This window comes from Salvelinus fontinalis, unplaced genomic scaffold, assembly GCF_029448725.1.
Source record: "Salvelinus fontinalis isolate EN_2023a unplaced genomic scaffold, ASM2944872v1 scaffold_0055, whole genome shotgun sequence".
Classification (NCBI taxonomy): Eukaryota; Metazoa; Chordata; class Actinopteri; order Salmoniformes; family Salmonidae; genus Salvelinus; species Salvelinus fontinalis.
The window spans coordinates 170,291-184,798 of NW_026600264.1; the positions used below are offsets into that span (position 1 = coordinate 170,291).

The 14,508-nt window shown below is 41.2% G+C and overlaps 1 protein-coding gene across 9 annotated transcripts in view; it reads left to right on the forward strand.

Moving 5' to 3' along the window:
* LOC129842582 (lysine-specific demethylase 4C-like) overlaps positions 1 to 12,931 on the forward strand; it is a 57,400-nt gene extending 44,469 nt beyond the window's left edge. For 6 of the 9 annotated variants that reach the window (XM_055911196.1, XM_055911194.1, XM_055911193.1 and 3 more), the window contains 4 exons: positions 159 to 329; positions 580 to 699; positions 9,266 to 9,358; positions 11,792 to 12,931. In XM_055911196.1, the coding sequence (XP_055767171.1) occupies positions 159 to 329; positions 580 to 699; positions 9,266 to 9,358; positions 11,792 to 11,959 (552 nt within the window). In that variant the 3' untranslated portion in view covers positions 11,960 to 12,931. The remainder of the gene's footprint in view (positions 1 to 158; positions 330 to 579; positions 700 to 9,265; positions 9,359 to 11,791) is intronic. The other 3 variants (XM_055911195.1, XM_055911199.1, XM_055911197.1) reach the window with 2 other exon arrangements.
* The last annotated feature ends 1,577 nt before the right edge of the window (positions 12,932 to 14,508 follow it).

Genomic DNA, 14,508 nt, shown 5'->3' on the forward strand with positions numbered 1-14,508 from the left:
GAGCTTTGAAGCTTGGTTACCATGGAGCTTTGAAGCTTGGTTACCATGGAGCTTTGAGGCTTGGTTACCATGGAGCTTTCTACTAGTGACACACTCTGGTCTTTTATCCTCAGCCAGACGGTGATATCTCTCTTTCCTTCCATCTCTCTCTCTCTCAGCAGCGTGCAGCGTTTCAGAAGGACATCGTCCTGGGTCAGACCGTCATCTCCAAACACAAGAACCTGCGCTACTACAGTTCAAAGGTCACCCAGGTTACCTCCCAGACCTTCTATGAGGTCATGTTTGATGACGGATCCTTCAGCAACGACACCTACCCAGAGGACATAGTGGTGAGGAGGGACACACACACACACACACACACACACACACACACACACACACACACACACACACACACACACACACACACACACCTACCCAGAGGACATAGTGGTGAGGAGGGACACTCACACACACACACACACTCACACACACACACACACACACACACACACACACACACACACACACACACCCTACCCAGAGGACATAGTGGTGAGGAGTGACACAGCATTGAGCTCCTCTCTCCTGTCCTCTCAGAGCAGGGACTGTGCCCGTCTTGGTCCTCCAGAAGTAGGGGAGGCTGTCCAGGTGAAGTGGCCTGATGGACTCTTCTATGGAGCCAAATACCAGGGATCCAACACCTCGCATATGTACCAGGTAAACACACACACACACACACACCACACAACACACACACACACACACACACACACACACACACACACACACACACACACACACACACACACACACACACACACACACACACACACACACACACACACACACACACACACACACACACACACACAGTACCAGTCAAAAGTTTGGACACACCTACTCATTCAAGGGTTTTTCATTATTTTTACTATTTTCTACATTGTAGAACAATAGTGAAGATATCAAAACGATGAAATAACACATATGGAATCATGTAGTAACCAAAAAAGTGTTAAACAAATCAAAATATGTTATATTTGAGATTCTTAGTTAGTTACCCTTTAGTAGTTACCCTTTGCCTTGATGACAGCTTTGCACACTCATGGCGTTCTCTCAACCAGCTTCATGGTAGCCTCACCTGGAATGCATTTCAATTAACAGGTGTGCCTTGTTAAGTGAATTTGTGGAATTTCTTTCCTTAATGCATTTGAGCCAATCCGGTGTGTTGTGACAAGGTAGGGGTGGTATACAGAAGACAGCCCTATTTGGTAAAAGACCAAGTCCATATTATGGCAAAAACAGCTCAAATAAGCAAAGAGAAACGACAGTCCATCATTACTTTAAGACACGAAGGTCAGTCAGTTCAGAAAATTAAGAACTTTGAAAGTTTCTTCAAGTGCAGTCGCAAAAACCATCAAGCGCTATGATGAAACCGGCCCTCATGAGGACCGCCACAGGAAAGGAAGACCCAGAGTTACCTCTGCTGCAGAGGATAAGTTCATTAGAGTTAACTGCACCTCAGTAATTGCAGCCCAAATAAATGCTTCACAGAGTTCAAGTAATAGAAACATCTCAACATCAACTATTCAGAGGAGACTGTGTGAATCAGGTCTTCATGGTCGAATTGCTGGACACACATATACACTTATTTAACTTTCGTGACACACTGCAGCCGTTACATAAAGGTGATAGCCCAGAACCAAGAACCAAGACAGGACACACTGCAGCCGTTACATAAAGGTGATAGTCCAGAACCAAGACAGGACACACTGCAGCCGTTACATAAAGGTGTTAGTCCAGAACTAAGACAGGACACACTGCAGCCGTTACATAAAGGTGTTAGTCCAGAACCAAGACAGGACACACTGCAGCCGTTACATAAAGGTGTTAGTCCAGAACTAAGACAGGACACACTGCAGCCGTTACATAAAGGTGTTAGTCCAGAACTAAGACAGGACACACTGCAGACGTTACATAAAGGTGATAGTCCAGAACCAAGACAGGACACACTGCAGCCGTTACATAAAGGTGTTAGTCCAGAACTAAGACAGGACACACTGCAGCCGTTACATAAAGGTGTTAGTCCAGAACCAAGACAGGACACACTGCAGCCGTTACATAAAGGTGTTAGTCCAGAACTAAGACAGGACACACTGCAGCCGTTACATAAAGGTGTTAGTCCAGAACCAAGACAGGACACACTGCAGACGTTACATAAAGGTGTTAGTCCAGAACTAAGACAGGACACACTGCAGCCGTTACATAAAGGTGTTAGTCCAGAACTAAGACAGGACACACTGCAGCCGTTACATAAAGGTGTTAGTCCAGAACCAAGACAGGACACACTGCAGCCGTTACATAAAGGTGATAGTCCAGAACCAAGACAGGACACACTGCAGCCGTTACATAAAGGTGTTAGTCCAGAACCAAGACAGGACACACTGCAGCCGTTACATAAAGGTGTTAGTCCAGAACTAAGACAGGACACACTGCAGCCGTTACATAAAGGTGTTAGTCCAGAACCAAGACAGGACACACTGCAGCCGTTACATAAAGGTGTTAGTCCAGAACCAAGACAGGACACACTGCGGCCATTACGTAAAGGTGATAGTCCAGAACCAAGACAGGACACACTGCAGCCGTTACATAAAGGTGTTAGTCCAGAACCAAGACAGGACACACTGCAGCCGTTACATAAAGGTGTTAGTCCAGAACCAAGAACCAAGACAGGACACACTGCAGCCATTACATAAAGGTGATAGTCCAGAACCAAGACAGGACACACTGCAGCCGTTACATAAAGGTGTTAGTCCAGAACCAAGACAGGACACAGGGCAGTAAACTGAACTCACTCAACTTTGGAATCTTTAGGACCCTAAACTCGATGACTTTGACCAGTCTGTAAGTTCTATGTAGAGAGAGAGAGAGAGAGAGAGAGAGAGAGCAATGAGGGAGGGAGAGACTGGCAAAGAGAGGGGGAGGCTTGAGAAAACAGATGGAGAGAGAGCGTGAGAGAGGGAGGGAGAGACTGGCAAAGAGAGGGGGAGGCTTGAGAAAACAGATGGGGAGAAAGAGAGCAATGAGGGAGGGAGAGACTGGCAAAGAGAGGGGGAGGCTTGAGAAAACAGATGGAGAGCGTGAGAGAGGGAGGGAGAGACTGGCAAAGAGAGGGGGAGGCTTGAGAAAACAGATGGGGAGAGAGAGAGAGCGTGAGAGACGATGGAGAAGAGGAGACTGAGGTGGTGATGACCTGCATTATTTAAACATGCTGAAATATTCACCAAGTCAAGATGGTGAAGCAGCCACTTTGAGTCTCCATTTGAGTTTGTTCTCTCTCTGTGGGAAAACGTGTTATGTTGCACAACAGCCTCTGACGCATGGGGGGGGCTGCTCTGTGACGACAGTTACCGTAGCTGGACGACGGTTTAGAGAAGTGTTAACAGGGAAAAACCTTGCTCCACACGTTGAGGGGTAGGGTTAAGGGTGGGTTAAGGTTAGGTTAAGGTGGAGAGGGGTAGGTTAAGGTAGGCCTAAACCGCTCTCTGATGCAGGTACTGCTCAGTGTTTACCAGATGGGAGGTTTTATAATGTGGAAATGGTGACTTTAATAACTTTGATAGGTAGATGGAGAGACAGGAGGTTTAATAACTTTGATAGGGAGATGGAGAGACAGGAGGTTTAATAACTTTGATAGGGAGATGGAGGTTTAATAATATTTAATAACTTTGATAGGTAGATGGAGAGACAGGAGGTTTAATAACTTTGATAGGGAGATGGAGGTTTAATAACTTTGATAGGTAGATGGAGGTTTAATAACTGATAGGTAGATGGAGAGACAGGAGGTTTAATAACTTTGATAGGGAGATGGAGAGACAGGAGGTTTAATAACTTTGATAGGGAGATGGAGAGACAGGAGGTTTAATAATATTTAATAACTGATAGGTAGATGGATAGACAGGAGGTTTAATAACTTTGATAGGTAGATGGAGAGACAGGAGGTTTAATAACTTTGATAGGGAGATGGAGGTTTAATAACTTTGATAGGTAGATGGAGAGACAGGAGGTTTAATAACTTTGATAGGGAGATGGAGGTTTAATAACTTTGATAGGTAGATGGATAGACAGGAGGTTTAATAACTTTGATAGGGAGATGGATAGACAGGAGGTTTAATAACTTTGATAGGGAGATAGAGGTTTAATAACTTTGATAGGTAGATGGAGAGACAGGAGGTTTAATAACTTTGATAGGGAGATGGAGAGACAGGAGGTTTAATAACTTTGATAGGGAGATGGAGAGACAGGAGGTTTAATAACTTTGATAGGGAGATGGAGAGACAGGAGGTTTAATAACTTTGATAGGGAGATGGAGAGACAGGAGGTTTAATAACTTTGATAGGGAGATGGAGAGACAGGAGGTTTAATAACTTTGATAGGGAGATGAAGGTTTAATAACTTTGATAGGTAGATGGAGAGACAGGAGGTTTAATAACTTTGATAGGTAGATGGAGAGACAGGAGGTTTAATAACTTTGATAGGTAGATGGAGAGACAGGAGGTTTAATAACTTTGATAGGGAGATGGAGGTTTAATAACTTTGATAGGTAGATGGAGAGACAGGAGGTTTAATAACTTTGATAGGTAGATGGAGAGACAGGAGGTTTAATAACTTTATGTAGATGGAGGTTTAATAACTTTGATAGGGAGATGGAGAGACAGGAGGTTTAATAACTTTGATAGGTAGATGGATAGACAGGAGGTTTAATAACTTTGATAGGTAGATGGAGGTTTAATAATATTTAATAACTTTGATAGGGAGATGGAGAGACAGGAGGTTTAATAACTTTGATAGGTAGATGGAGAGACAGGAGGTTTAATAATATTTAATAACTTTGATAGGTAGATGGAGAGACAGGAGGTTTAATAACTTTGATAGGGAGATGGAGAGACAGGAGGTTTAATAATATTTAATAACTTTGATAGGTAGATGGAGAGACAGGAGGTTTAATAACTTTGATAGGGAGATGGAGAGACAGGAGGTTTAATAACTTTGATAGGGAGATGGAGGTTTAATAACTTTGATAGGGAGATGGAGAGACAGGAGGTTTAATAACTTTGATAGGGAGATGGAGAGACAGGAGGTTTAATAATATTTAATAACTGATAGGTAGATGGATAGACAGGAGGTTTAATAACTTTGATAGGTAGATGGAGAGACAGGAGGTTTAATAACTTTGATAGGGAGATGGAGGTTTAATAACTTTGATAGGTAGATGGAGAGACAGGAGGTTTAATAACTTTGATAGGGAGATGGAGGTTTAATAACTTTGATAGGTAGATGGATAGACAGGAGGTTTAATAACTTTGATAGGTAGATGGATAGACAGGAGGTTTAATAACTTTGATAGGGAGATGGAGGTTTAATAACTTTGATAGGTAGATGGAGAGACAGGAGGTTTAATAACTTTGATAGGGAGATGGAGAGACAGGAGGTTTAATAACTTTGATAGGGAGATGGAGAGACAGGAGGTTTAATAACTTTGATAGGGAGATGGAGAGACAGGAGGTTTAATAACTTTGATAGGGAGATGGAGAGACAGGAGGTTTAATAACTTTGATAGGGAGATGGAGAGACAGGAGGTTTAATAACTTTGATAGGGAGATGAAGGTTTAATAACTTTGATAGGTAGATGGAGAGACAGGAGGTTTAATAACTTTGATAGGTAGATGGAGAGACAGGAGGTTTAATAACTTTGATAGGTAGATGGAGAGACAGGAGGTTTAATAACTTTGATAGGGAGATGGAGGTTTAATAACTTTGATAGGTAGATGGAGAGACAGGAGGTTTAATAACTTTGATAGGTAGATGGAGAGACAGGAGGTTTAATAACTTTATGTAGATGGAGGTTTAATAACTTTGATAGGGAGATGGAGAGACAGGAGGTTTAATAACTTTGATAGGTAGATGGATAGACAGGAGGTTTAATAACTTTGATAGGTAGATGGAGGTTTAATAATATTTAATAACTTTGATAGGGAGATGGAGAGACAGGAGGTTTAATAACTTTGATAGGTAGATGGAGAGACAGGAGGTTTAATAATATTTAATAACTTTGATAGGTAGATGGAGAGACAGGAGGTTTAATAACTTTGATAGGGAGATGGAGAGACAGGAGGTTTAATAATATTTAATAACTTTGATAGGTAGATGGAGAGACAGGAGGTTTAATAACTTTGATAGGGAGATGGAGAGACAGGAGGTTTAATAACTTTGATAGGGAGATGGAGGTTTAATAACTTTGATAGGGAGATGGAGAGACAGGAGGTTTAATAACTTTGATAGGGAGATGGAGAGACAGGAGGTTTAATAATATTTAATAACTGATAGGTAGATGGATAGACAGGAGGTTTAATAACTTTGATAGGTAGATGGAGAGACAGTAGGTTTAATAACTTTGATAGGGAGATGGAGGTTTAATAACTTTGATAGGTAGATGGAGAGACAGGAGGTTTAATAACTTTGATAGGTAGATGGAGGTTTAATAATATTTAATAACTTTGATAGGGAGATGAAGAGACAGGAGGTTTAATAACTTTGATAGGTAGATGGAGAGACAGGAGGTTTAATAATATTTAATAACTTTGATAGGTAGATGGAGAGACAGGAGGTTTAATAACTTTGATAGGGAGATGGAGAGACAGGAGGTTTAATAACTTTGATAGGGAGATGGAGAGACAGGAGGTTTAATAACTTTGATAGGGAGATGGAGGTTTAATAACTTTGATAGGGAGATGGAAAGACAGGAGGTTTAATAACTTTGATAGGGAGATGGAGAGACAGGAGGTTTAATAACTTTGATAGGGAGATGGAGAGACAGGAGGTTTAATAACTTTGATAGGGAGATGGAGAGACAGGAGGTTTAATAATATTTAATAACTGATAGGTAGATGGATAGACAGGAGGTTTTATAACTTTGATAGGTAGATGGAGAGACAGGAGGTTTAATAACTTTGATAGGGAGATGGAGGTTTAATAACTTTGATAGGTAGATGGAGAGACAGGAGGTTTAATAACTTTGATAGGGAGATGGAGGTTTAATAACTTTGATAGGTAGATGGAGAGACAGGAGGTTTAATAACTTTGATAGGGAGATGGAGAGACAGGAGGTTTAATAACTTTGATAGGGAGATGGAGAGACAGGAGGTTTAATAACTTTGATAGGGAGATGGAGAGACAGGAGGTTTAATAACTTTGATAGGGAGATGGAGGATTTAATAACTTTGATAGGGAGATGAAGGTTTAATAACTATGATAGGTAGATGGAGAGACAGGAGGTTTAAAAACTTTGTTAGGTGGATGGAGAGACAGGAGGTTTAATAACTTTGATAGGTAGATGGAGAGACAGGAGGTTTAATAACTTTGATAGGGAGATGGAGGTTTAATAACTTTGATAGGTAGATGGAGAGACAGGAGGTTTAATAACTTTGATAGGTAGATGGATAGACAGGAGGTTTAATAACTTTGATAGGTAGATGGAGGTTTAATAATATTTAATAACTTTGATAGGGAGATGGAGAGACAGGAGGTTTAATAACTTTGATAGGTAGATGGAGAGACAGGAGGTTTAATAACTTTGATAGGGAGATGGATAGACAGGAGGTTTAATAACTTTGATAGGTAGATGGAGGTTTAATAATATTTAATAACTTTGATAGGGAGATGGAGAGACAGGAGGTTTGATAACTTTGATAGGTAGATGGAGAGACAGGAGGTGTAATAATATTTAATAACTTTGATAGGTAGATGGAGAGACAGGAGGTTTAATAACTTTGATAGGGAGATGGAGAGACAGGAGGTTTAATAACTTTGATAGGGAGATGGAGAGACAGGAGGTTTAATAATATTTAATAACTTTGATAGGTAGATGGAGAGACAGGAGGTTTAATAACTTTGATAGGGAGATGGAGAGACAGGAGGTTTAATAATATTTAATAACTTTGATAGGTAGATGGAGAGACAGGAGGTTTAATAACTTTGATAGGGAGATGGAGAGACAGGAGGTTTAATAACTTTGATAGGGAGATGGAGGTTTAATAACTTTGATAGGGAGATGGAGAGACAGGAGGTTTAATAACTTTGATAGGGAGATGGAGAGACAGGAGGTTTAATAACTTTGATAGGGAGATGGAGAGACAGGAGGTTTAATAACTCTGATAGGGAGATGGAGAGACAGGAGGTTTAATAACTTTGATAGGGAGATGGAGAGACAGGAGGTTTAATAACTCTGATAGGGAGATGGAGAGACAGGAGGTTTAATAACTTTGATAGGGAGATGGAGAGACAGGAGGTTTAATAACTTTGATAGGGAGATAGAGAGACAGGAGGTTTAATAACTTTGATAGGGAGATGGAGAGACAGGAGGTTTAATAATATTTAATAACTTTGATGGATAGACAGGAGGTTTAATAATATTTAATAACTTTGATAGGGAGATGGAGAGACAGGAGGTTTAATAACTTTGATAGGGAGATGGAGAGACAGGAGGTTTAATAACTTTGATAGGGAGATGGAGGTTTAATAACTGTGATAGGTAGATGGAGGTTTAATAATATTTAATAACTTTGATGGATAGACAGGAGGTTTAATAATATTTAATAACTTTGATAGGGAGATGGAGGTTTAATAATATTTAATAACTTTGATGGATAGACAGGAGGTTTAATAACTTTGATAGGTAGATGGAGAGACAGGAGGTTTAATAACTTTGATAGGGAGATGGAGAGACAGGAGGTTTAATAACTTTGATAGGTAGATGGAGAGACAGGAGGTTTAATAACTTTGATAGGGAGATGGAGAGACAGGAGGTTTAATAATATTTAATAACTTTGATAGGTAGATGGAGACAGGAGGTTTAATAATATTTAATAACTTTGATAGGTAGATGGAGAGACAGGAGGTTTAATAATATTTAATAACTTTGATAGGTAGATGGAGACAGGAGGTTTAATAATATTTAATAACTTTGATAGGTAGATGGAGACAGGACGTTTAATAATATTTAATAACTTTGATAGGTAGATGGATAGACAGGAGGTTTAATAACTTTGATAGTAACTTAACATAGTATTAAGTAGTGGTCAGATATTAATTAAACATTTCATCCAACCATGAGGAGGAGTGTGTAGGGCTGTATCACATTTATGGACAGAAACTGAATATAACTGAATTATATAATATCGACAGAATAAATTGATGTGAATGAATAAGGTTGTGTGTGGTTTCCCAGGTGGAGTTTGAGGATGGTTCCCAGGTGGTAGCTAAGAGAGAGGACGTCTATACTCTGGATGAAGACCTTCCCAAAAAGGTGAAAGGGCGACTCGTAAGTACTGTACTCGCTAAACATCTACTGGCCTGTCTGGTCCTGTATTGTTTATAGTGATATGATGCTATTATACATGACCAAAAGTATGTGGACAGCTGCTCATCGAACATCTTATGCCAAATTCGTGGGCATTAATATGGAGTTGGTCCCCCCCTTTGCTGCTATAACAGCCTCCACTCTTCTGGGAAGGCTTTCCACTAGATGTTGGAACATTGCTGCGGGGACTTGCTTCCATTCAGCCACAACAGCATTAGTTGGGCGATTAGGCCTGGCCTGTAGTCGGCGTTCCAATTCATCCCAAAGGCATTCGATGGGGTTGAGGTCAGGGCTCCTTGCAGGCCAGTCAAGTTCTTCCACACCGATCTCAACAAACCATTTCTGTATGGACCTCGCCTTGTACACGGAGGCATTGTCATGCTGAAACAGGAAAGGGCCTTCCCCAAACCTTTGCCACAAAGTTGGAAGCACAGAATCATCTAGAATGTCATTGTATGCTTTAGTGTTAAGATTCCCCTTCACTGGAACTAAGGGGCCCGAACCATGAAAAACAGCCCCAGATCATTATTCCTCCTCCACCAAACTTTACAGTGCATTGGGGCAGGTATTGTTCTCCTGGCATCTGCCAAGCCCAGATTCGTCCATCTGACTGCCAAATGGTGAAGTGTGATTCATCACTCCAGAGAACGCGTTTCCACTGCTCCAGAGTCCAATGGCGTTGACCTTTACACCACTCCAGCCGACGCTTGGCATTGTGCATGGTGATCTTAGGCTTGTGTGCAGCTGCTCATCCATGGAAACCCATAACCAACAGTCAATGTGCTGACTTTGCTGCTATGGCCGATTTGGAGCTCTTGAGTAAGGCCATTCTACTGCCAATGTTTGTCTAAGAAGATTGCATGGCTGAGTGCTTGATTTTATACATCTGTCAGGAAGGGGTGTGGCTGAAATAGAATCCACTAATGTGAAGGGGTGTCCACATACTTTTGTGTATATATAGTGTAAATAACGTAACACCATGGCAACCATGGAAATATAATCTATAGAGTTGTATAGGAGTCTCTAACCCTGGTAATATAATCTATAGAGTCTCTAACCCTGGTAATATAATCTATAGAGTCTCTAACCCTGGTAATATAATCTATAGAGTCTCTAACCCTGGTAATATAATCTATAGAGTCTCTAACCCTGGTAATATAATCTATAGAGTCTCTAACCCTGGTAATATAATCTATAGAGTCTCTAACCCTGGTAATATAATCTATAGAGTCTCTAACCCTGGTAATATAATCTATAGAGTCTCTAACCCTGGTAATATCATTTATAGAGTCTCTAACCCTGGTAATATCATTTATAGAGTCTCTAACCCTGGTAATATCATCTATAGAGTCTCTAGCCCTGGTAATATCATCTATAGAGTTTCTAACCCTGGTAATATAATCTATAGAGTCTCTAACCCTGGTAATATAATCTATAGAGTTGTCTAGGAGTCTCTAACCCTGGTAATATAATCTATAGAGTCTCTAACCCTGGTAATATAATCTATAGAGTTGTCTAGGAGTCTCTAACCCTGGTAATATAATCTATAGAGTCTCTAACCCTGGTAATATAATCTATAGAGTTGTCTAGGAGTCTCTAACCCTGGTAATATAATCTATAGAGTCTCTAACCCTGGTAATATAATCTATAGAGTTGTCTAGGAGTCTCTAACCCTGGCAATTTGACTGGTACAACATTAGATTTCCATGATGGCAGCATTGTAGAAAATAGATATATACTATACTAGACTGACTATATGTACTCTGATCTATATACTATACTACTATACTAGATTGACTGTATATACTATACTACTATACTAGCCTGACTGTATGGACTCTGCTGTATGTACTATACTACCTTACTAGATTGACTGTATATACTATACTACCTTACTAGATTGACTGTATATACTATACTACTATACTAGATTGACTGTATATACTATACTACTATACTAGCCTGACTGTATATACTATACTACTATACTAGCCTGACTGTATGGACTCTGCTGTATATACTATACTACCTTACTAGATTGACTGTATATACTATACTACTATACTAGATTGACTGTATATACTATACTACTATACTAGCCTGACTGTATGGACTCTGCTGTATGTACTATACTACTATACTCGACTGGCTGTATATACTACTATACTAGCCTGACTGTATATACTATACTACTATACTAGATTGACTGTATGGACTCTGCTGTATGTACCACACTTGTATCTTTATCTCCTCCCTCTCCTTCTCTCCTCCTCTCCTTCTCTCATCTCCTCCATCTCCTCCTCTCCTTCTCTCCTCCCTCTCCTTCTCTCCTCCTCTCCTCTTTCCTTCTCTCATCTCCTCCTCTCCTCCATCTCCTCCTCTCCTTCTCTCCAGTCGACGGCATCCAGCATGCGTTTCCAGGACGCCTTCTTCACCACCCAGGGAGAGAGGAAGAGACAGAGAACACCCAACTCCCGTTTCCAGAAAGACTATGTGGCCCTCCCAGGCCTCCTTACCGCCAGCAAGAGCACATGGGAGCCCCGCAGCCCTAAAGGAAAATGATAGAGGGGTGGATCAAGTGATGACAAATGAATGCACTGATGTATGTGTGTGTGAGTGTAGCTGTGGGATGTACAGGTGTGTGTGTGTGTGTGTGTGTGTCGGGGGGTAGGAAAGAGGGCTGGGCAGAGGACCATTTAAATTGGACTGTATTGTCCTGAAGAAGGGTTATCATGAGTTGTGGTGGTTACCCAGTGCTTTCTCGTGAGTCAGGGAATTCAAAACAAAAAAAAAAACGATTTGTCACCTGATTTGCGTTTAAAAAAAGACAAAAACACATGTTTTTCTTTGTATATTACCAAAACAAACAGAGCTTCTTCTTTTCTAAACAAGCCCTACAACACAGTAGCGTTTTGGAATCTGCTGTATCTACCTGAGGATTATTTTGAATATGAATGCATCCCCAGTCCCAACCCGTGTCCCAAATGGCACCCTATTCCCTATGTAGTGCACTACTTTAGACCAGGGCCCTGGTTAAAAGTAGTGCACTTCTATAAGGGAATAGGGTGCCAGTGTTTTCCCTCTCCGCATGTTAGCTGTCGTCTACTGCTTCTGCTCCTCGGCCGCGTCTCCATACTCTCAAAGCGGCTTCCTCTCCTCGTTTCCTTGTATACTCGTCTCCTTTCCTTTATCCTCCATTCACGCTGACCTGAAAGGACTGGGAAGGTGAAGGCGAACACACACACACAAAAGACATCGGCCATTTTTTGATATTGCTTTAATTTGTCTGGGTCAGTGCCAGATCAGTGCAGATTAAGGAAAGGAGTTGAGGAAAGGAGACGAGAAGAGGAAGCAACTAGATCATTGAGTTCTCTGTCCTCTTAACATGTGAAACAGAGTTGCTACTGTCGCTGTGTTGAATAAAAACACCATCATCTAATTATTTAATTTAATATTTTTATTTATTTTTGGGGCTTGCTTTTAAAAAAAGTATTGCTAACTGCTGTAAGGAAAACAATAAATAACTTTCATGTCCTGCTTTGTTTGTTTTGATTTGACGAGGCAGGAATGAGCGTGATGTTGTATAGGTAGAATGAATGATTTGACGAGGCAGGAATGAGCGTGATGTTGTATAGGTAGAATGAATGATTTGACGAGGCAGGAGTGAGCGTGATGTTGTATAGGTAGAATGAATGATTTGACGAGGCAGGAGTGAGCGTGATGTAAAGGTAGAATGAATGATTTGACGAGGCAGGAGTGAGCGTGATGTAAAGGTAGAATGAATGATTTGACGAGGCAGGAGTGAGCGTGATGTTGTATAGGTAGAATGAATGATTTGATGAGGCAGGAGTGAGCGTGATGTATAGGTAGAATGAATGATTTGACGAGGCAGGAGTGAGCGTGATGTAAAGGTAGAATGAATGATTTGACGAGGCAGGCAGGAGTGAGCGTGATGTAGTATAGGTGGAATTAATGATTTGACGAGGCAGGAGTGAGCGTGTTGTATAGGTAGAATGAATGATTTGACGAGGCAGGCAGGAGTGAGCGTGATGTAGTATAGGTGGAATTAATGATTTGACGAGGCAGGAGTGAGCGTGTTGTATAGGTAGAATGAATGATTTGACGAGGCAGGAGTGAGCGTGTTGTATAGGTAGAATGAATGATTTGACGAGGCAGGAGTGAGCGTGATGTTGTATAGGTAGAATGAATGATTTGACGAGGCAGGAGTGAGTGTGATGTATAGGTAGAATGAATGATTTGACGAGGCAGGAGTGAGCGTGATGTTGTATAGGTAGAATGAATGATTTGACGAGGCAGGAGTGAGCGTGATGTTGTATAGGTAGAATGAATGATTTGACGAGGCAGGCAGGAGTGAGCGTGATGTATAGGTAGAATGAATGATTTGACGAGGCAGGAGTGAGCGTGTTGTTGTATAGGTAGAATGAATGATTTGACGAGGCAGGAGTGAGCGTGTTGTATAGGTAGAATGAATGATTTGACGAGGCAGGAGTGAGCGTGATGTAGTATAGGTAGAATGAATGATTTGACGAGGCAGGAGTGAGCGTGTTGTTGTATAGGTAGAATGAATTCGACGAGGCAGGAGTGAGCGTGATGTATAGGTAGTTGAAGGCCCGTGTTGTGATACTGGAGGTTTGTTTACGCTAGTGGCTAGATGGCACCGGGAACAACAGTTATTGAAAACTGTTGCATTTTAGCCTAACCCGTTATGTAAACAAACCATTAGTATCGCGCTTTGTCGGCTACACACAATTTAAAGGTAATTTCCAATTGAGTCGACATACAGTATGCAGTGCGGTCGTATTGAATCCGGACTAAATTAGACGGACGTGAAAATAATTGCAGACAATGAATCATTGGCACCTGGCGGTTTCTGTGCCTGATAACTTAAACCCACAGTAGCTAATTTGTCTCACTTTGACCTGCTGACCAGCAGAGGGCATGATCTTCAGACTTAACCAGAGTTTCAACCTGCAACCATGCTCTGGAGTTTAGAGGGGGAAGCTCCTGAGCCTTGACTGGGATTAAAACCTCCAACCATGCTGCAGAGCCTTGACTGGGGTTAGAACTTCCAACCGTGCTCCAGAGCCTTG